The sequence below is a fragment of the Triticum urartu genome, chromosome 2A (assembly GCF_056163025.1).
Source record: "Triticum urartu cultivar PI428250 chromosome 2A, HENAU_Tu73, whole genome shotgun sequence".
Classification (NCBI taxonomy): Eukaryota; Viridiplantae; Streptophyta; class Magnoliopsida; order Poales; family Poaceae; genus Triticum; species Triticum urartu.
The window spans coordinates 527,418,776-527,442,387 of record NC_141874.1 but is presented as its reverse complement, the minus strand read 5'-3'; the positions used below and the strand labels follow the sequence as shown (position 1 = coordinate 527,442,387).

Below are 23,612 nucleotides of genomic sequence, written 5' to 3'. Positions count from 1 at the left end.
ATCCCTGACTTGCTGATGATAGCCTTTGGTTAGACCTGGTCTGGACCAAATCCCTCCCAAACCCCATGGATATCACCGGGAAAAACAACCCACGCGTCCCACCCCATGAAAACAAACCCTCTTGTGAAACGTTACACTGCGTCTCTCTCTCTCGCCCCGACCCACTCTCCCTCTCTCGATTCGGCGACGGCGGAGCGGGCGCCAAAGACGCTACCAAAGCAGATGGAGGCGGCGTGCATCCTCCTTCCCTTCCTCCCCCCGCCTCCTTTTCAACCGTCAGCTCAACAACGAAGCGAAGCGAGACGAGCTCGGCAGCAACCCACAACAGCCATGGAGCCCGGCCGATCCAATCCCCCCCGCAGGCAGCCGGCGACGAGACCTTCAGATTCGTTCTCTCTCTATCTGTGCGTGCCTGTTCCCTCGTGTCTTTTCTCTCTCTCTATCTGCAGCAAGGCTTTGGCGATGCCGGCCTAAAGTCATGCTGTTAATTGATACTGCTGTAGAGTGTAGAGGATTAACCGAATGCATCATGAATTGCATAGTGACATGTATTTAGTCCCCGAGAGGATTTGGTGTGGGGTGGGGGATCACCCAATCCTATAGAGTATTAAATCCACTAGAGGATTATATACTCTGCAACCGAACAAGGCCTAAAGGGGTGAGCAATTGAAGCACCATGAATCAATAGAAAAAGTGAAAAACACGAAGAGGAATAAGAAAATAAAATGAAAATAGATAATGCAAATCTGAGACCACGATAATCAAAGGCAAGTCATGAGAAGTATAAAAAAGAAGACAACCTATTCTTTTCCTTTCTTTCTGAAACAAGGATAAGCCATGAGAAGTATAAAAAAGAAGACAACCTATATTCTTTCTGAGCACCTCTATGTGCCTCCAACACCATACATGCTTTTATCATTCTGTATTCCTTCTGGGAAAATGAAGAAAAACCTCAACCCTCTTTTCAGCAGGGAAAAACATCGGTCTAAGCATGACAACTCCCATAGAGCTGAAGTTAACTAAAACATCTCGATTTGTTAAGCTAGACACAATCGTCCCATGGCATCACAAAATACAGCTTGATTCCCACAAGTTCTCAGCGCCGTGACAAACTTTGGTTGATGAGCCCTGTCATTAGCCCCTGCATTCCTCAAGCTTCTGCTGCAGCCTCACGTTGTGCCTTAACTACAAAACAGTGGGAATCTATGTCACAGCAATACACATGGTAAAATTTAACAAGTGGTCAATTCCTAATGTGGATTACCAGAATACTTAAATGATGCACACTGCCACGTAAATGATAACAATATGGTCTCAGAAACATCGGCTGGGTCCCGATTCGTAGACAATACTCTCTTTTTCTAAGCCCCATAAATCATTTAGTATGCCTCATCAGAAGTACAATGATGATGGCAACCAATACTTTCATGGTAAACGACATCATCAATTCATTTTGCTGATATGATGCACATTGAGGATATACTCCCTCCGTCCCAAAATTCTTGTCTTCGATTCCTCTAGATACGGATGTATCTAATACTAAAACGTGATTTGATGCATCCGTATTTGGACAAATCTAAAACAAGAATTTTGGGACGGAGGGAGTACAATAATTAAAGATGAACTGGAAGTTTTAGGAACTGCTTTCGCGAAACTGAAGATGAACCGAAACCTATGAGTACCTATCGGCTACTTAGCAAACTAATTAGAAGGAAAAACCTTACGCACGTGAGTGTGTTACTGAAAGCCAAATAATGTTGATGAACTAGAATAAGAAACATAACAAAACTTACACAATCAGCTATCTCTTCCTGTTTCAGAGGCGGAACTACTTCGTCTTCTTTCCAGCCAAGAGATTTCAGGAAAGCCATTTCTTCTGGACTAGGTTCATCTTCAGTAGGATATGATTCCTCTTCCCCAGCTACAATGGGCACAAACAACAAACTGGCATCACCATAGCTGGAGTCTGCCTTTGCGGAACCATCATTTATATCTGCTGCCATAATGGCCAGAGTAGCTTCAGCCTTGTCTGCCTGAGGCGCCATAGATCCATTTTCGGCATCACCATGATCTGATAAAGAGTTGGTATCCTTGACAGCTGCAACCCCATGGGACCCACGATAAAAAACATCAAGAGGTTCCAAAGATGCCTTTGTTTCCTCATTGTCAGAGAGGTGTCGCTGAGACCCATCACAAGAATTCGCATCCTCACAAGAACTACTTCCAGTCTCAATACACTTGATTCCAGCATCAAACAAGGATAAATCAAGACACGGGTTCTTCTGTTCATTAATCAAGCTAGATGAGGACTCAATACCCGTGCTTGAACCATTTAAAGACTTGCTCCGCAGAAACTCAAAGAATTTATGCTTGGCTTTTGTTATTGATTTTCTCTCACCAGATGGACCTTGTTGTAATTGCAAAGGGAGGCCATTTATGACACCTTTAAGCTTTTGGTTGACAAGGGGCTTTTTCAGTGGTTCCACTGAAGAAGATCGACCTAGAATAGGGCTTAAAGGATTGCTAGTGGAGTCTTTTGAGGTATTTGCAGCACCATTCTGCTCACGGGTCAGGACTTGAAAGGATCCTGGTTGAGATGGCTTGGCAACCTCAGATTTGACTGGAGTACGAACAGAGGTATTGGAAGACTGTGCTGACAGTTGGGGTGCAGTTTTGATAGAACCATTAGAATCCCCAGCTCTTGCACCTTTCGTTTTTAACCTATCTGACAAAGTAGATACCTGCAAAGCATTAAGGAATAAGGGCAAACCAAAGTGTATTTTTTTCAGTACAAGGCAACACCACTCCATATCAACACACACAAGAAAACACTCCATAATAAGTGAAACAGAAAACCAGCCAGAAGCACATATAGAGGATTTACTTTATGCAACCTTCCCCAAAATGTAGACATGCCTGAACAAACTACGGTGTATTATATCAATTGCATGCTTAATGATCAAATGCTGATCAAGTAATATACAAAAGGGAAGTTTCTGTCAGTTTTGCTGTGTGGTGGAATATTTGTAGATGTTATAGTATCAAGAAAATGTTTAGTAGTTGGCATATACTACTATGAAATAAAATAAAATATGGATCATAAGCAGTAATATTGACAAACTCATATAACATGGAAGGTCAAACACACAAAAAAATTGTCCCACTAAAATTCTAATAATAGAGTTCTCTTAATCTAAGTTCTTTGCGGGGAACATAAAATACATAATCTACATGCACAGTAATCCTAATAATTTCTTTCAGGTGTTCATGAGCCAAACAAGTAAGAGAAACTACAAAACTCACACTACCAGTTAAGTCTTACATCAGAACAAACAGCTTCTATGTAATGAGTATTTCAACTGTTCTAACGATCAATATGATTCATAACTCAATGCTACAAGAATAGAAGTTTCTGACTTTTGAATCACTATTCCTTGTAAATTAGTTCAGAACCAAACTGCGTATTTAAATAACGGGTGTACAAAAATATAAAGGATGATAGATTTTACAACAGAAAAACATATCTCCTAATCTCCAGCGCGTACGTTCAAACTATCAACTAATATGTATCCATACTTACACCACATCATGCATTGCATTTACATAAATTATTATGCTATGAAGACACTCAGGTAACTGCCACATCCGCTTCATGGATACTTGCAGTTTGCAAACAACATGAAGCGACTGAACCAGCTTATGACCATATCTTGTAAATATTATGAATATGATCACTAATGACATGCGTAATTTAGGACCAGGCAATTGTAAGGGACATTGATGAAGCAGATTCCTGACATAGAAACAAAATTGAATTGTTCATCCATGAATAACAGTCCGATACTACTTGATCATGCAAGACAAAGAAAGTTGAAATTATGCTTGTGATGATCTGTCTTTCAAAAGCAAAGTTACAAACCAGACAGTGTATCCGAGAAATTGCACGATTTAAATACAACCATGGTAATCACACAAGACACAAACAACAAAACAAAACAATTGATCTCACAGAGAAGGCAATGTACAGAGTGCATACAGAATTTTTGTTTGACGAAGGCGTCAGAGGTCTTAGAATACACTGCCTCATAGTTCTTTCTTCAATCTTCTGAGCGTCAATCGATAGCTGGGTAAAAAAATGATATTGCACAGGAAACATTAATTAGATTAAGTGAATGGTACAAAATGAGTATGATCATATAGACCAAAAGGAGTAAACAACACAAGATATCATATTCAGTACATAATACATTACCTGAGGTGTGGTGGAAATTTTTAATGGAGTCTGCATTACTGTTTCAGCCATGCTTAAGGCAGTCCCACAGTTCGACACTACAAGCTGCTGACTGGAACCAGCACGTGATGAAGCAGAAGAGGTCTGGGTATTGCTTGGCTCACTAAGTCCAGGGACTTCTGCTAGCACTGAGTTCCAGCCATCAGGCGCGGTAACCAATGGTATGCTCTGAATTGGGGAGCCAATTCCAGGAGATGGAACTCTAACTACATCATGTTTTCCATTGTTGTCCTCAGAACTAAGGTGTGGGAATTCTCGCTCAAAGGACATGCCGCCAGCATCCTTTCTAGATAGATTACCATTGTCCAAACTTACTCCAGATGCTCGATTCAATGTGTCCAACTTTGGACGAATACGATTAAGCCTATCGCTTTCGGGTCTGCATGAGTTAAAGGGCCCAAAGCCATCACGCAGTGGGTCACCTGCAAGACCCAATCTACTCTCCCAATCACGGAAATCAGAATCCTTGTCACAACCCCTGTCCCTGTTGCTCCTTCCAAAACTAGCATACCCTCTTGACTTCACTGTGCCATCCCGGTCATGCCGTCTGGACACACTTGGGCCAGAACCCCTGCGGGAAGAGGACTGTTGGGAGCTCCGTTCACGATCACGGCCTGAAGATCGGTTTCTTGATGAAGCACCCCTGTCTTGATCATCTAAAAGCATTCAAGTAACAGCTCATTAGCAAATATACATCATGTGTGTAAGCTTAGAAGAACAGTCATTTAAACGAGGTTCATATATGTTTAGCTAAACCATGCAGAGTTAAACCAAAGCAACCAGAAAGACGTGGCAAAAATTGTTGAAGGAACAATGGACATCAACCCTTACTACATGCCAAGTGCAAGAACAATAAAATTCATACGCATTAATGCAATATATCACAGAACAAAAGGCTGCATCGTTGATGTAATACACTATACAGTATGATTGGTATCTCACATAACGGTCCCCAGGTACTACACATGTGACAACAAGCAACAAATGAGTTTACTAGACATATCAACAAAAGAAAATAATTTTAAAATAGCTATTTGTGACTACAAGAGCACGCTTCTGTGCCTTGAATCAATAATTACATTTGCCACACCAATGGACAGCTAAAAACTGATCTTGCACAGATGAAGCTTGGGACCTTGCGCCCTGAGCTCCTTGCAGCAGGCCAATCTACTGCACACAGTTAACTCCCAGTGCCTCTCCACTGGGCAAACCCCAATATACAACCCGAGACTTGTCTCCAGGCCAAAGCAAGTAATATGAAATGGTGCCTTGGACCTCTTGGTCATGAACTTTCCATTTCAGCATTTGTGTGATTGCAGGCAGTGAGATTGCAGAGACATGGTGAAGTGAAGAATGCGTTTATAGTTCTTTATGCGTTTACTTTTACATACTACTCCCTCCATCCCAAAATAAGTGACTCAACTTTGTACTAACTTTATACTAAAGCTAGTATAAACTTGAGTCACTTATTTTGGGACGGAGGAAGTATAATTTAATTCATTAACCATTTGCTTGGTCTAGTTATGCTAGTCTGCTAATCAAAACAAGTTATAGTACGAAATACCAGACCACATTTTGCTTCTAGCCTAATATAGCTCTACTTCTGCTAGTACACTACAATAAACAATACCATAGCAATTAGCAAGTTCAGTGCACATGCATATCCCACTGCACCAAGGAAAGAAAATTGTCTATTGCTAAAAATGTCTTGCCTACCCCTTAAGCTACTTAAACTAGAGGTATCAACTATGTATATATTTGTGTATGGAGAAGGGCATACATTCTACTATCTATTTCCATATATGCAGGCAAGAAAGGCAAGCATTTAAGAATGATCAACAAAGCTGCAAGCATGAAAGACATGAGAAATAGTCATGATATATCAACTACACATCATGCCTCTCTCCAAGCAATTCTTAAGAGGTGATTCGGCCTAATCCTCACGCACTCCCTAGTACATTTGGCATTACACGGACTGCTGATGCATTATGGCAACACGGCTAACCAACATGAACAAGTAAACATTCCCGTCCAAGAAAGTCTCTGAAGTCTGGACTGACTCCAGCGCAATAGCCCAATAACTACCATTAAATCATTTCCAAGTAAATAATATTTAATTTAATAAGAGTTACCGCGGTTAAAAATTACACACTGATAACCATCAGTTTACCATGCAACAGCACGAGGCTGATGTGCTGATGTAAACAATGTCTATGAAGACAGATTGCTCCATGATTACCACAAGTCCAAAATTACGCATTTATGTGACATATTACACTTGCTTCATGTTTCATGCAACAAACATACTAAATAAAGCGCTTCACAGTACAAGCATTGTCCTTGAATCAGACTCATGCCAATACTGGTGGTAGAAAGGTTGAAGAATGATCATTGTTCTTAAAAAAATGGTGAGCTAGCAGGCAGCAATTGCACACCAGAAGAAGTGCACTAACTTCACCGTGCATAAATGAAAAAAACACCACCCAGCATAAAAAAGTCTAAGAACTAATAACGGCTCGTGTAAAATTATCCAATACCACTAGAAACGTATGCGATTCGACTACTATAATAACAATTAATCTTGCAAAACTTTCTATAAGCAGCACTAACCCCTAGCCGTTATATGCACCAAAATGGTAAATTGAAGGAAAGGCAGCTCACCTGCACGGGGCGATGTTCCTGGCCGGAAGCCTGTGGCAGCTACTGTCGGTGTGGCAACCCCGCGCACCAGCCATTCTGGTTTCAATGAGGGCTCACCTCGGTCCATGCCAGCAGGCGCCGTTCACCATCTACGCGCCCCAGCAGCGACGTCCGGTCCGGCACAGCAATGAAACCACCACCACTACTACCACCACAACTACCTTTCACTCCTAGTCCTAGTCAGTCACTCAGGGTGGTGCCTACACACGATTCAACAGCACATCCGCAGTTCCGCGCCCAGTCTCCACTCGGGCGAAGCCGAGACCACCAAAGCCTAGCCCCGAGGGGCGGATCTAGATGGTGTGCCGTGTGTGCAGCGGCACACCCAGATGTTGTGAAGGTCAGTGGGATTTAACTAACCGCTGGATGATAACAAGCTCATACCTCAAACCCCAATGGCTAAAGACTGCAGACGGGGTGGAGACAGCAAGAACGCGATGTCCCGACGAGGAAGGACGGGAACGGCGATGGCGGCCACGCGCGTGAGAGGCGGGCGTGCGGGATTGAGGCCTCAGCCGTGACGCTAGGGTACGGCGCGGCGGCGGCGGCGGCGGCTCTAGGGCACGGTTTGTTTGTAGGTCAGGACTCGGTGGGAAGAGAGAAGATTGATCAAGCAGGAGGCAGGCTGCTCGGGCTGGGATAGAGCGCCTCGGCGGGCGGGCGACCACTCTGCGTACGGTGTTGTCGATGGGTCTCGCCGTGAAATCTGCGGAAGGCGGCGGCGGCGGAGGATTGGGAAATCTCGCGGGGATTCGCGGGATTCGGGAAGCTCTTGCGAAGGGATTCGGGGCGCCGATTTTTCGAGAGGATTTATCTTGCTCGGAATTTTTGTGGGTTTGTGAATTCCGCAGGGGGTGTGGGTTTGTGTGGTGTGCTTGTTCGTCTTGGGCAGGAAGGAGAGAAACCCTATGCAAACTGTGACTTCCTTCGCCCTCCTCCGCCCCCTTCCCTTTCCCGGATGACGGTTGAATTCCTATCTGGTTTTCCTTGCCTTCTTTTCTTTTTCTTTTTTCTTTTTTTATTCACACGCAAGAAATTTACCGTGTCCATCTCGCACAGAAAAAAAAATTAGCACGTCATTGCTACTGCCAAAGTAGTGCTACCAGAACTTATCTCATCACAATTCAAGTGGTTGCATGGTTAACAGAACAGTAGTATTCTCAGCTCATTACAGTTCTAGGTCTTAGACTTACATTGATACTTGCATTTTTCTGGATTTTTTCATGCCATCCAGATATGTACATTCAGTAAAAGGAGATGCTCCGTCAACTATGAAAGAGTCTATGGCGACTTGGTCAATCTTAAGATGATGTGCCAACTTCATCTCTGAAGGTGTTCATTGGGATAAAGTGTATGTTCATGTGTTCATAAGGGTGATTGTATGTACGTATATATGTATATGAGTGTTTGCTTTTGTACCATGTTAAAGAAAAACTTATCTAGTTTATGTGGCCTTTTTTAGCTGGGGTATGCCTGAATTTGTGATGCACCCATTTACTCTTATAAATAAATGGTTAGTTACAAGCAAATTTTTTTAGAAAACTTTCAATCTATTAATCTTTAATTATGACACGACAATGAACATGAAAAAACTAATAATAAATACATTCAGATCTATGGATCACCTAGGGACTACTACAAGCATTGAAGCGAAACAAAGGCGGAAGGCGCGGCGTCGTCATCGCTCCTTCATCACCGTAGTCAGATGAAAGGTGGTCTTTGCCTGCAAAGCCTCTGGCCGTGACGCAGCGGTGGGCTTGACGATGACATTCGTCCTGCCGTCCTGGCGGTCTTGGTCTCGTTGCATGAGAATGGAAACCTTTGGTAGATACCTCGAGACCGTGCGCTTGCGCTTGTCTCCTTAGCACCAAAGAGGAAACCTGCTGCTCCACGCCCGCTGACGACCGACTGGCCTTGGTCGTCATGGCTTGCGTCACCTTAATCTCATGAGGTGGGCACCCGCATAGAAATCTCCACTTCTCGGGAGCCAGTCTGGGGAGGCCGCTCCCTCCGGAGGTCTTGATGTCGCCCGCCTCGCGAGGCTTGGCCCCTCGCGAGGGTCTTGTCTTGAAGGTGTTGTAGATGGGTCGTACCAGGCCGTCGACGGAGCCACGCCATGGGCGCAGGCAGGCAAGTCTAGGCACCTTGGTTTTCAAAACACCGCCAGTAGCCCCCGGGCCCAAGGCGCGGTCGCACTTGGCTTCAAGGCGAAGCCAAAGGGCAAGGGTCAAGCGTTGCGAGCCCTAATCGCCTGCGGACCGACTCGACGCGTGGCGCTTGATGGGACGTGGGCGTCTTCACTTTTCACGCTGCCTCGGCAACTGCCCGACGTGACAACTGCCTGATGCATGCAGAAAGGACATCATTACCTGGACGTGAGAGGCCGACGGTTGGCCTCCCTCTGGCTATATAAATGGGAGAGGGGACGGAGCCCCCCAGCTCATCTTCATTTTTTCGGTCCCTACTTGTCCTCCTTCCTCGTTCTGCCATCCCGCCAAAGCGTCCATGGCTCCAGTGAGGAGGCTTTCCGCCACGAAGAAGGAAAAGGCTCCCAAGGAGGGGCCAGGCTCACCGCCGCCCAAGAGTCTCATCCCGATTTATGGGGGAATCATAGTCTCCATCATCCTTTCCTCACATGGGACAATGCTCTAATAATGATGACCATCACACTTTTATTTTCTTACAACTCTACAACTCGATACTTAGAACAAAACATGACTCTATATGAATGCCTCCGGCGGTGTACCGGGATGTGCAATGACTCATGAGTGACATGTATGAAAGAATTATGAACGGTGGCTTTGCCATAAATACGATGTCAACTACATGATCATGCAAAGCAATATGACAATGATGAAGCGTGTCATAGCAAACGGAACAGTGGAAAGTTGCATGGCAACATATCCCGGAATGGCTATGGAAATGCCATAATAGGTAGGTATGGTGGCTGTTTTGAGGAAGGTATATGGTGGGTTTATGGTACCAGCGAAAGTTGCGCGATACTAGAGAGGCTAGCAATGGTGGAAGGGTGAGAGTGCGTATAATCCATGGACTCAACATTAGTCATAAAGAACTCACATACTTATTGCGAAAATCTGTTAGTTATCGAAACAAAGTACTACACGCATGCTCCTAGGGGATAGATTGGTAGGAAAAGACCATCGCTCGTCCCCGACCGCCACTCATAAGGAAGGCAATCAATAAATAAATCATGCTCCGACTTCATCACATAACGATTCACCATACGTGCATGCTACGGGAATCACAAACTTCAAAACAAGTATTCCTCAAATTCACAACTACTCAACTAGCATGACTCTAATATCACCATCTCCATATCTCAAAACAATCATCAAGTATCAAACTTCTCTTAGAGTTCAATGCACTTATATGAAGGTTTTTATAATGCCATGTTGTTCTAAAGGACTCTCAAAATAATATAAGTGAAGCATGAGAGATCAATTATTTCTATAAAATAAAACCACCGCCATGCTCTAAAAGATATAAGTGAAGCACTAGAGCAAATGACAATCTACTTCAAAAGATATAAGTGAAGATCAATGAGTAGTCGAATAATTATGCAACCATGTGGAGACTCTCTAAGATTTAATAATTTCAGATCTTGATATTTTATTCAAACAGCATGCAAAATAAAATAAAATAAAATGACGCTCCAAGCAAAACACATATCATGTGGCGAATAAAAATATAGCTCCAAGTAAAGTTATTGATGAACGAAGACGAAAGAGGGGATGCCTTCCGGGGCATCCCAAACTTAGGCTCTTGGTTGTCCTTGAATATTACCTTGGGGTGCCTTGGTCATCCCCAATCTTAGACTCTTGCCACTTCTTATTCCATAGTCCATCAAATCTTTATCCAAAACTTGAAAAGTTCACAACACAAAACTTAACAGAAAACTCGTAAGCTCCGTTAGTATAAGAAAATAAATCACCACTTAGGTACTGTTGTGAACTCATTCTAAATTCATATTGGTGTAATATCTACTGTATTCCAGCTCATCTATGGTTCATACCCTCCGATACTACTCATAGATTCATCAAATATAAGCAAACAACATATAGAAAACAGAATCTGTCAAAAACAGAATAGTCTGTAGTAATCTGTATCAAACGTATACTTCTGGAACCCCAAAAATCCTGAGAAATTAGGAAGTCCTAGACAATTTGTTTATTAATCTACTGCAAGTGGAATTGGTATTTTATCGCTCTCTGGTAAAAAATGAAAATTATTCTCGTGAGCGCATACTTTCTGTTTTTTACAGCAAGATCAAATAACAATCACCCAAGAAGATCCTAAAGGCTCTACTTGGCACAAACACTAATTAAAAGCATAAAACCACATCTAAACAGAGGCTAGATGAATTATTTGTCACTAAATAGGAGCAAAAAGCAAAGAACAAAAGTGAAGTTGGGTTGCCTCCCAACAAGCGCTATCGTTTAACGCCCCTAGCTAGGCATGATGATTTCAATGATGCTCACATAAAAGATAAGAATTGAAACATAAAGAGAGCATCATGAAGAATATGACTAGCACATTTAAGTCTAACCCACTTCCTATGCATAGGGATTTTATGAGCAAACAACTTATGGGAACAATAATCAACTAGCATAGGAAGGCAAGACAAGCATAACTTCAAAACTTTAATCACATAGAGAGGAAACTTGGTATTATTGCAATTCCTACAAGCATATATTCCTCCCTCATAATAATTTTCGGTAGCATCATGAATGAATTCAACAATATAACCAGCACCTAAAGCATTCTTTTCATGATCTACAAGTATAGAATTTTTACTACTCTCCACATAAGCAAAATTCTTCTCATTCGAAATAGTGGGAGTATCATAAGAGACTCGAATACTGTAAATTGTTTCCACATTAAATGAGTAATGTTCAGAAAAAGAGTAATCATAATCATAACAAGTTTTATAAATATAATCATCGCTACTTTTATAGTATAAGTTTCATCACAATAATCATCATAAGTAGCAACTTTGTTCTCATCATAATCAATTGAAACCTCTTCCAAGATAGTGGAATTGTTACTAAATAAAGTCATGACCTCTCCTAATCCACTTTAATAATTATCATAATAAGATTCAACATCCTCCAAATAGTGGGATCATTACTTCCTAAAGTTGACACTCTTCCAAACCCACTTTCATCAATAAAATCATCATAAGTAGGAGGTATGCTATCATCATTATACATTTGCATATCAAAACTTGGGAGACTAAAAATATCATCTTCATTAAACGTAGCATCCCTAAGCTTAGGACAAACATTAATTGCAGCAAATATATTCTCAAAAACATCATCTTCATCAAACATAGCATCCCCAAGCTTGGGCCTTTTCATATCATAAGCATAATCACTCTCATCATTAATAGTATGGATGGCACCAATAGTATAGCAATTATCATCATCACAATGAGTAAATAGGAGCAACATCATTTGGGAGAGATACCTTTCTACCTTTGTTTCTTCGTCTTTTCTTTTTCTTCTTCACATCATGTGTGGGTTCAATCCTTTTTTTGGAGCTCCTTATTAATGAGATTGGTTGATTAGAAGGCTCCTCCTCGTTACCTGATTCATCATAAGAAATAATAGGAGAATATTGGGAAGTCTCTTCCCTTTCATTAGTATTCTCTTCATCCTCTATTTGTTTTTTTCTTTATGTAATTGGCAATATAAGGATTTTCAATGCAATTCACCGCACAATACATATAAATTTCCTCTAGATCAAAATTAAGAACTCTATGAAGGGCAATTCTGGAATAACCTTAGATATACATTTCATTTCTTCATAACCCAAGAGCAAACTAAGTTCATTATGATGTGCAAGGGAAATCAAGTCATCACAGTTTTTGGACACGATACGATCATGAAACAATTTGCATTGGGTACTGAAACGATCACGTTCATTTCAAAGTTCACAAGTAGGGCCAAGAAAGTTTAAATTTTCAGCACAAACATCTAGCCTTTCTTGCAACCATTTAGTTTCCAAATACTTATGCCTCTTGCAAAATCTAGCATCCCTGTTTGGTATGTAATTGCAAACTCTATGCACTCCACAAAAATCGACATGCTTATAAGTGATATTTTCATCATGACTAGTGCAATCATCATTAGTACTATGGATATTCAAAGAGTTCATACTAATAACATTGCAATCATGCTCATCATTCAAAGATTTAGTGCCAAACATTTTATAGACTTCTTCTTCTAGCATTTGAGCACAATTTTCCTTTCCATCATTCTCACGAAAGATATTAAAAAGATGAAGCATATGAGGCAAACTCAATTCCATTTTTTTGTAATTTTCTTTTATAAACTAAACTAGTGATAAAACAAGAAACTAAAATATTCGATTGCAAGATCTAAAGATATACCTTCAAGCGCTAACCTCCCCGGCAATGGCGCCAGAAAAGAGCTTGATGTCTACTACACAACCTTCTTCTTGTAGACGTTGTTGGGCCTCCAAGTGCAGAGGTTTGTAGGACAGTAGCAAATTTCCCTCAAGTGGATGACCTAAGGTTTATCAATCCGTGGGAGGCGTAGGATGAAGATGGTCTCTCTCAAACAACCCTGCAACCAAATAGCAAAGAGTCTCTTGTGTCCCCAACACACCCAATACAATGGTAAATTATATAGGTGCACTAGTTCGGCGAAGAGATGGTGATACAAGTGCAATATGGATGGTAGATATAGGTTTTTGTAATCTGAAAATATAATAACAGCAAGGTAACTAATGATAAAAGTGAGCACAAACGGTATTGCAATGTGTTCAAACAAGGCCTAGGGTTCATACTTTCACTAGTGCAAGTCCTCTCAACAATAATAACATAATTGGATCATATAACTATCCCTCAACATGCAACAAAGAGTCACTCCAAAGTCACTAATAGCGGAGAACAAACGAAGAGATTATGGTAGGGTACAAAACCACCTCAAAGTTATCCTTTCTGATCGATCTATTCAAGAGTCCGTAGTAAAATAACATGAAGCTATTCTTTCCATTCAATCTATCATAGAGTTCGTACTAGAATAACACCTTAAGACACAAATTAACCAAAATCCTAATGTCACCTAGATACTCCAATGTCACCTCAAGTATCTGTGGGTATGATTATATGATATGCATCACACAATCTCAGATTCATCTATTCAACCAACACAAAGAACTTCAAAGAGTGCCCCAAAGATTCTACCGGAGAGTCAAGACGAAAACGTGTGCCAACCCCTATGCATAAGTTCACGAGGTCACGGAACTCGCAAGTTGATCACCAAAACATACATCAAGTGGATCACATGATATCCCATTGCCACCACAGATAAGCACATGCAAGACATACATCAAGTGTTCTCAAATCCTTAAAGACTCAATCCGATAAGACAACTTCAAAGGGAAAACTCAATTCATCACAAGAGAGTAGAGGGGGAGAAAACATCATAAGATCCAACTATAATAGCAAAGATCGCGATATATCAAGATTGTACCACCTCAAGAACACGAGAGAGAGAGAGAGAGAGAGAGAGAGATCAAACACATAGCTACTGGTACATACCCTCAGCCCCGAGGGTGGACTACTCCCTCCTCGTCATGGAGAGCGTCGGGATGATGAATATGGCCACCGGAGAGGGGTTCCCCCTCCGGCAGGGTGCCGGAATGGGTCTAGATTGGTTTTAGGTGGCTATGGAGGCTTCTGGCGGCGGAACTCCCGATCTATTCTGCTCCTCGATGTTTCTAGGGTATATTGATATATATAGGCGAAAGAAGTCGGTCAGGGGAGCCACGAGGCGCCCACGAGGGTGGGGGCGCGCCCAGGGGGGTAGGGCGCGCCTCCCTGCCTCGTGCCTCCCTCGAAGCTTCCCTGACATAAACTCCAAGTCTCCTGGATTGCTTCCGTTCCAAAAATAACTTTCCCAAAGGTTTCATTCCGTTTAGACTCTGTTTGATATTCCTTTTTTTTGAAACACTGAAATAGGCAAGAAAACAGCAATTTGGGTTGGGCCTCCGGTTAATAGGTTAGTCCCAAAAACAATATAAAAGTGTATAATAAAACCCATAAACATCCAAAACAGATAATAATAGCATGGAACAATAAAAAGATTATAGATACGTTGGAGACGTATCACCCCGCGCCCGTTCCGACGTGGCGGCCAGCTCGCCAACTAGGCGAGCGCCTGTGTGGCAGCACACAGCTTCTAGGCCAACTAGCCAAGCACCTGCGTGGTGGCATGCAGATCTTCATGAAGACCCTGCCACCGCACCATCTCAGCAGCCAGCCAGCCAGCCACCCATGCCAGCGGAAGCGTTGGCACGCATGCAACTACTCCTCGACTTCCCTCCAGCAGCGAAGAAGCTCGACGAGTGGAGGGCCACCATTCAAAGCCTCATTAGCTTCGCCAACAAAGACGAGTCGCGCCCAGCGGGACCCTCGTGCCGGCATTCTGTCGAGCCGGTGCATGCCGGCGGTGGGAGGACTCGGGACGCTGCAACCATGGTGCACTCTCCTCCCCCACGGTCGCGACAACAGCCGTCGGCTCGCCGGGCCGACGCCCGCGACAATGTTTCTACGACGTCGTCCGACCCACGAGCCCGCTCCGACCAACGTCAAGTCCTTCGGGAGCAAGCTCAGGAAGACGCTTGGACCACTATCGAGCGGCGGCTGGATGCGAGCCATCAGTCAGATAGGTGCGGGGGACCCACTATGGACCGCCCAGCGCCGGGGAGGGCCGACGACCTACCTTACGAGGTGGATTGTCCAGCCTTTACCCGTGAGCTGCGGCAGTTCCAGTGGCCCACCCACCGCACGTTCAAGCCTGAGGGCGGAGAAAAATACAAAGGCAAGACTCACCTGTCGGAGTTCCTTAGCATCCACACCATCGCGATGCAAGCTGCCGGGGCTCGCGACGATAAGGTGCTTGCCACTTATTTCCCATTGGCACTTAAGCCCAACGTCATGTCATGGTTGATGCATCTGCCAGTGGATTCCATCTCTTCTTGGTCGGATATGTGCCATGAGTTTGTTGGCGCCTTTACCAGAGGCCACCAAGCTCCTGGCCAGGCGAGTGATTTGCATGTCATCCCCCAAAAGGACGATGAGTCCCTGCGGAAGTACATACAAAGGTTCAGCCATGTGCAGTACAACATCCCAGATGTTCATCCCGCCGCTGTCATCAGTGCATCCCATCAGAATGTGCTCAACCACAAGATGCGCGAGGAGCTGGCAATGAACAAGGTTAAAGATGTAGCCGAGCTGTATGTTCTGGACGATAGGTGCGCTCGGGCTGAAGAAGGAAGGAAGTACCCTGGCGAAGATGCCGGCGTGGAAACCGACTCCACAGACGAAGACGTCGCCGCCCCGGCAAACAAGGGCCAACGCCGCAATAGCAAGCGTAAGGGCAAGACAGTGCTTGCCGTCGAGGGATCCGGCGACCCCGGCACTGCCAAGAAGGCCAAGGTTGATGACCCCAGCAAGGAAGTTGTCGGGTGCGCCGGCTGCCGGGCCTTGGCGACTGCCGACAAGCCAGGAGGCTCCGACAAGTAGTACTACAAGATCCACCGCACCAAAGGCCATGACCTCCAGAATTGCCGGCAGGTTGAGCTGCTTGCAGAGAAGCATAAAGATGAATATGAGAGGTGCGACAAGGAGAAGGGCCAGGATGGTGCTGAGGGGTCCGGCAAGAAGCATGCCGGTCGAGGAGGCTGCCACGACAAGGATAATCAACATGAGAGGCCCGCTCGGGGCTGCGACAAGAAGGAGGAAGATGATGATCATGATGAGGGCGACGAGTCCAGCGAGCACGAGTTCTAGAAAGCTACGGAGGCCATGTGCATCGACGATGGCGCCTCGCTGCACACCTCTCACCGCCAACTTAAGCAGTGGGCGCGTGAAGTCACTGCGGCGGAGCCATCGTTCGATGCCCAGAGGCCACTGAAGTGGTCCAGCACGCCTATCATTTTTGACACCGAGGATCACCCTGACCGCACAACTGCAGTCGGGTGTTTGTCGTTGTTGGTTTCCCCAACTATACGCAACCTCAAGGTGACGAAGATACTAGTTGACGGTGTGGCCAGTCTAAACTTGATCTCGCCCGTTGTGATCGAAAGGCTACAGATCCCCGATGGAGATCTCGAGGAGACGGGCATGTTTCAAGGGGTCAACTCGGGGAGGAGTCAGCCGAAGGGCAAAGTCACGTTGCCCATCACATTTGGGGGCGAGCTGAACTATCGGACGGAGAAGATCGTTTTTGATGTTGCCAAGATACCCTTGCCCTATAATGGTATCCTCGGCCACCCAGCATTGGACAAGTTTACAGCGGCATCACATTACGCTTACAACACGTTGAAGATGCCCGGGCCGATGAGCATCATGATCGTTCCCTCCGACAAGAAGGACGTGCTCATCTGCGCCGACCAACTCTACCGGGAGGCAGTTGCAGCGGCTGCCGCCAAGGCACTTGTTCCTGCCGCTGAGGCCCGGGGAGGGAAGAAAACCGGCAAGGCCTCTGCCTCTGCCGGCAAGGCCCCTTCCGGCAAGACTTCCGACCCCGGCAAGGACTCTTGCACCTCCTCCGGCAAACGCGCCTCTTTGAAGCGCCGCGTTACCGTTGAGGACATGCCAGAGAGCTCCGCCGGTGGGAGCAAGAGGTCCAAGGCGGCCCCGCCAAAAACCAAGAAGGTGCTTGTCAAGGAGGATGGCACTGGTGGAGCTTTTACCATAAGCTCCACCCTCGACAGCAAATAGGAAAGCGCATTCGTCGCCTTCCTGCGGACGAATGTCGACATGTTTGCATGGCAAGCATCCGACATCCCCCGGCATTTCCAAGGAGGTGATTGAGCACCACCTTGCCGTCTGTCCCCATGCGCGGCCCGTCAAGTAGAAGGTCAGAAAGCAAGCTTTGGAGCGACAAGAGTTCATCATCAAAGAGATCAGGAAGTTGGAGGTGGCAGGCTTGGTCAGAGGAGTGCTCCACCCCACGTGGTTTGCCAATCCAATGGTAGTGCGTAAGGCAAATGGGAAGTGGAGGCTATGTATTGACTACACAACTATCAATAAGGCTTGTCCAAAGGATCCTTTCCCTTTGCCACGCATTGACCAGATAGTGGACTCCATTGCCGGGTGTGACCTGCTGTCATTCCTTGAAGCCTACTCAGGATACCACCAGTTCTTCATGATGAAGGAAGACGAAGAGAAAACTGCGTTCATCACCCCACGTGGTACCTACTGTTTCGTACGGATGCCTTTTGGGTTGAAAAGCGCGGGTTCGACATTTGCCCGAGCAGTCCAAATTGGTTTTGAGCCCCAGCTGCATAGAAATATGGAAGCCTATATGGATGATATAGTAGTCAAAACCATGGACAAGGCCACACTCGTGCAGGATCTGGAGGAAACATTTGCCAACCTACGCAAGATCAACCTCAAGCTCAACCCAGAGAAGTGCGTGTTCGGCGTCCCATCCGGCAAACTTCTTGTGTTCTTTGTGTCTCAACGTGGAATCGAAGCAAATCCCGACAAGATCAAAGCAATTGAGCATAGACGTCCGTAGGCTTGCCGGTTGTGTTGCTGCTCTAAGTAGGTTCATCTCCAAATCTGCTGAGCGCACCCTCCCCTTCTTCAAAGTTTTGAAGAAGGTGGGTCCAATGAAATGGACTCCGGAGGCAGAGGCAGCGCTGCAAGATTTGAAGAATTACCTCTCCTCCACACCAATACTAGTTGCACCTAAACTGCAAGAGCCGTTGCTGCTATATCTAGCGGCAACGAATCAAGTGGTTAGTGCCGCGCTAGTGGCACAGAGAGAATTTGAGGAAGAAGCAGTGATAACCCACAAGTATAGGGGATAAATTGTAGCCTCTTTCGATAAATAAGAGTGTCGAACCCAACGAGGAGCTAAAGGTAGAACAAATATTCCCTCAAGTTCTATCGACCACCGATACAACTCTACGCACGCTTAACGTCCGCTTTACCTAAAACAAGTATGAAACTAGAAGTACTTTGTAGGTGTTGTTGGATAGGTTTACAAGAATATAAAGAGTATGCAAATAAAAACTAGGGGCTGTTTAGGCAAAGAAGCAATAAAGTTAGTATAGCGAGTGTGAAAAAGTGGTGGTAGGAGTTGCGAAATTGTCCCTAAGCAATTGACTACTTTACTAGACCGATAGCAAGTTTTATGTGGGAGAGGCCACTGCTATCATGTCATCCCTAACTTGGAATTCTATGCGCTTATGATTGGAACTATTAGCAAGCATCCGCAACTACTAACGTTCATTAAGGTAAAACCAAACCATAGCATTAAGATATATTGGCCCCCCTTCAATCCCGTATGCATCAATTTCTATGCTAGGTTGAAGCTTCTGTCACTCTTGCCCTCCAATACATAGTCCTATCAACATACAACTAACCCTATGGTGTGATCCACGCGCGCGCTCATATGATGGGCACCAAAGGACAGCAACATAACCACAAGCAAATTAAACCAATCATAGCAATTCACCAATTACCGATAGGACAACGGAAATCTACTCAGACATCATAGGATAGCAACACATCATTGGATAATAATATGAAGCATAAAGCACCATGTTCAAGTAGAGGGTACAACGGGTTGCGGGAGAGTGGACCGCTGTAGATAGATGGAGGAAGGTGATGAAGATGTTGGTGAAGATGACGGAGGTGTTGGTGTAGATCACCGTCACACGATGATGGCCCCGGTGGCGTTCCAGCGCCACCGGGAGAGAGGGGGAGAGAGCCCCCTTCTTCTTCTTCCTTGACCTTCTCCCTAGATGGGAGAAGGGTTTCCCCTCTGGCCATGGCCTCCATGGCGGCGGAGGGGCGAGAGCCCCTCCGAGATTGGATCTGTCTCTTTGTCTCTCTCTGTTTCTGCGCTCTGGTATTCTGCCCTTTCACCGTTTCTTATATATCTGGAGATCCATAACTCCGATTGGATTGAAACCTTCGCCCAGATTTTTCTCCGAAAATTAGCTTTCTTGCGGCCAAAGAAGAGCAGCAACCGCCTTACGGGGGGCCCCATGAGGGTCAGGGGCGCGCCCCTGCCTCGTGGCCCCCTCGGGCACCTTCTCGCGTTGGTTCTTCTTCCCACATTTCACAAATATTCCAAAAATATTCTCCGTCCGTTTTTAATCCGTTTGGACTCCGTTTGATATGGATTTTCTATGAAACAAAAAACATGCAACAAACAGAAACTGACACTGGGCACTGGATCAATATGTTAGTCCCAAAAATAGTATAAAAATTTGCCAAAAGTATATGAAAGTTGTAGAATATTGGCATGGAACAGTCAAAAATTATAGATACGACGGAGACGTATCAGCATCCCCAAGCTTAATTCCTGCTCGTCCTTGAGTAGGTAAATGATAAAAAAATACAATTTTTGATGTGGAATGCTACCTAGCATAATCTTGATCATATATCTAATCATGGCATGAATATTAAGACAAGAGTGATTCAAAGCAATAGTCTATCATTTGACATTAAGACAATAATACTTCAAGCATACTAATAAAGCAATCATGTCTTTTCAAAATAACATGGCCAAAGGAAGTTATCCCTACAAAATCATATAGTCTGGCTATGCTCCATCTTCACCACACAAAATATTCACATCATGCACAACCCCGATGACAAGCCAAGCAATTGTTTCATACTTTTGACGTTCTCAAACCTTTTCAACTTTCACGCAATACATGAGCATGAGCCATGGATATAGCACTATAGGTGGAATAGAATATGATGGTGGAGGTTGTGTGGAGAAGACAAAAAGGGAGAAAGTCTCACATCAACGCGGCTAATCAATGGGCTATGGAGATGCCCATCAATTGATGTCAATGTGAGGAGTAGGGATTGCCATGCAACAGATGCACTAGAGCTATAAGTGTATGAAAGCTCAAACTAAAACTAAGTGGGTGTGCATCCAACTGGCTTGCTCATGAAGACCTAGGGCATTTGAGGAAGCCCACCGTTGGAATATACAAGCCAAGTTCTATAATGAAAATTCCCACTAGTATATGAAAGTGATAACTCAAGAGACTCTCTATATGAAGAACATGGTGCCACTCTAAAGCACAAGTGTGGTAAAAGGATAGTAACATTGCCCCTTCTCTTTTTTTGTTTTTTTGTAGGCTTCTTTGGCCTCTATCTTTTTTTTGGGGGGGGGCTTCTTTGGCCACTTTTATTTTGATCATGGGACAATGTTCTAATAATGATGATCATCACACTTTTATTTACTTACAACTCAATATTACAACTCGATACTAGAACAAAAATATGACTCTATATGAATGCCTCCGGTGGTGTACCGGGATGTGCAATGATCTAGCACAGCAATGACATCAAAAAACGGACAAGCCATGAAAACATCATGCTAGCTATCTTACGATCATGCAAAGCAATATGACAATGAATGCTCAAGGCATGTATATGATGATGATGGAAGTTGCATGGCAATATATCTCGGAATGGCTATGGAAATGCCATGATAGGTAGGTATGGTGGCTATTTTGAGGAAGATATAAGGAGGCTTATGTGTGACAGAGCGTATCGTATCATGGGGTTTGGATGCACCGGCGAATTTTGCACCGACTCTCAAGGTGAGAAAGGGCAATGCACGGTACCGAAGAGGCTAGCAATGATGGAAGGGTGAGAGTGCGTATAATCCATGGACTCAACATTAGTCATAAAGAACTCACATACTTATTGCAAAAATCTATTAGTCATCGAAATAAAGTACCACGCGCATGCTCCTAGGGAGATATATTGGTAGGAAAAGACTATTGCTCGTCCCCGACCGCCACCCATAAGGAAGACAATCAATAAATACCTCATGCTCCAACTTCGTTACATAACGGTTCATCATACGTGCATGCTACAGGAATCACAAACTTCAACACAAGTATTTCTACAATCCACAACTACCCACTAGCATGACTCTAATATCACCATCTTTATATCAAAAAACTATTGCAAGGAATCAAACATATCATATTCAGTGATCTACAAGTTTTATGTAGGATTTTATGACTAACCATGTGAATGACCAGTTCCTGTCATCTCTCTAAATAGATATAAGTGAAGCAGGAGAGTTCAATTCTTTCTAAAAAAGATATGCTCACACTCTAACAAATATAAGTGAAGCAAAAGAGCAGCCTACAAATTGCGGTTTTCTATGTGTAGGGAAACAGGCAATCCAAACTTCAAATGATATAAGTGAAGCACATGAAGCATTCTATAAAGCCATACTCAAAAGATATAAGTGAAGTGCAATGAGAATTCTATAAATCAACCAAGGACTATCTCATACCAGCATGGTGCATAAAATAAAAGTGGAAACTAAATGCAAAAAATACACTCCAAGATTTACGCATATCATGTGACGAATAAAAATATAGCTCCAAGTGAAATTACCGATGATCGTTAGAAGAAAGAGGGGATGCTTTCCGGGGCATCCCCAAGCTTGGTTGCTTGGGAGTCCTTGAATATTTCCTTGGGGTGCCTCGGGCATCCCCAAGCTTAGACTCTTGCCACTCCTTATTCCTTCATCCATCGTGATCTCTCCCAAAACTTGAAAACTTCAATCACACAAAACTCAACAGAAAGCTCGGTAAGATCCGTTAGTATAATAAAGCAAATAACTACTCTAAGTACTGTTGTAAACCAATTCATATTTTGTTTTTGCATTGTAGCTACTGTAATATAACTTTTTCATGGCTTAATCCACTGATAGAAATTGATAGTTTCATCAAAACAAGCAAACTATGCATCAAAAACAGAATCTGTCTAAAACAGAACAGTCTGTAATAATCTGAACATTAACCATACCTCTGGTACTCCAAAAATTCTACAAAAATCAGGAAAAATAAAAAATTTGTATAGAAAGACAGTGCAAAAAGTTTCAGAACCATTTGACGTTCCAATAAAAAATGTAAAATCGCGCACTACAGCCAAAGTTTCTGTCCTGCACCGTACAAACCAACAAGCATTGAAAACATCCTAAAGGCAAACCTTGGCACATTATTTTTATAATACAATGTAATTGTACAAGGGGATAATTATTTTTGTTGAAAAGTTTCTATAATCAAGATTCACAAAGTTTCCGTGAGCATGAACAAAGTTCAAGGAGCTCCTCCACTTCAACAATGCTTGTCTCTCTCACTTTCACTTTCCTTTTTGAAAAAGTTTTGGGTTCCCTTTTTTTTAAACTTCATAAAAGCACACAACAGAAATAAATGACTCTCTAAAACTTCCGGGTTGTCTCCCTAGCAGCGCTTTCTTTAAAGCCATTAAGCTAGGCATATAGTGCTCAAGTAATGGATCCACCCGGATCCCAAGGTATATCAAAGCCAATTTTAATTAACAATGATTTGTTATTTAGTAGTGAGCACAAAGTAACATATATCATGTAATGACGAAGTCTAACTCTATTCCTATGCATCGGCATGTCATAAAAGAACAATTCATGCTCACAAAGTAAAGGCCAATGCATAGTATAAATAGTTTCTTGCAATTTTACCATATTGGAAACATGGAGAGGCAGAGATGTAGTTCCTCTCTCATAATAATTGCAAGTAGGAGCAGCAA

The 23,612-nt window shown here is 43.7% G+C and overlaps 1 protein-coding gene across 1 annotated transcript; it reads right to left on the bottom strand.

Annotated features, from left to right (window-relative positions):
* Nucleotides 1-782: 782 nt before the first annotated feature.
* Nucleotides 783-7,961, bottom strand: LOC125538433 (uncharacterized). Its single transcript, XM_048701688.2, has 5 exons — nt 6,953-7,961; nt 4,253-4,947; nt 4,037-4,123; nt 1,794-2,741; nt 783-1,185 (listed from the first exon to the last, which is right to left on the bottom strand). Exons 1-5 carry the CDS (start codon nt 7,056-7,058, stop codon nt 1,135-1,137), a joined length of 1,887 nt encoding a protein of 628 aa, XP_048557645.1. The 5' UTR covers nt 7,059-7,961; the 3' UTR covers nt 783-1,134.
* Between the last annotated feature and the right edge of the window lie 15,651 nt (nt 7,962-23,612).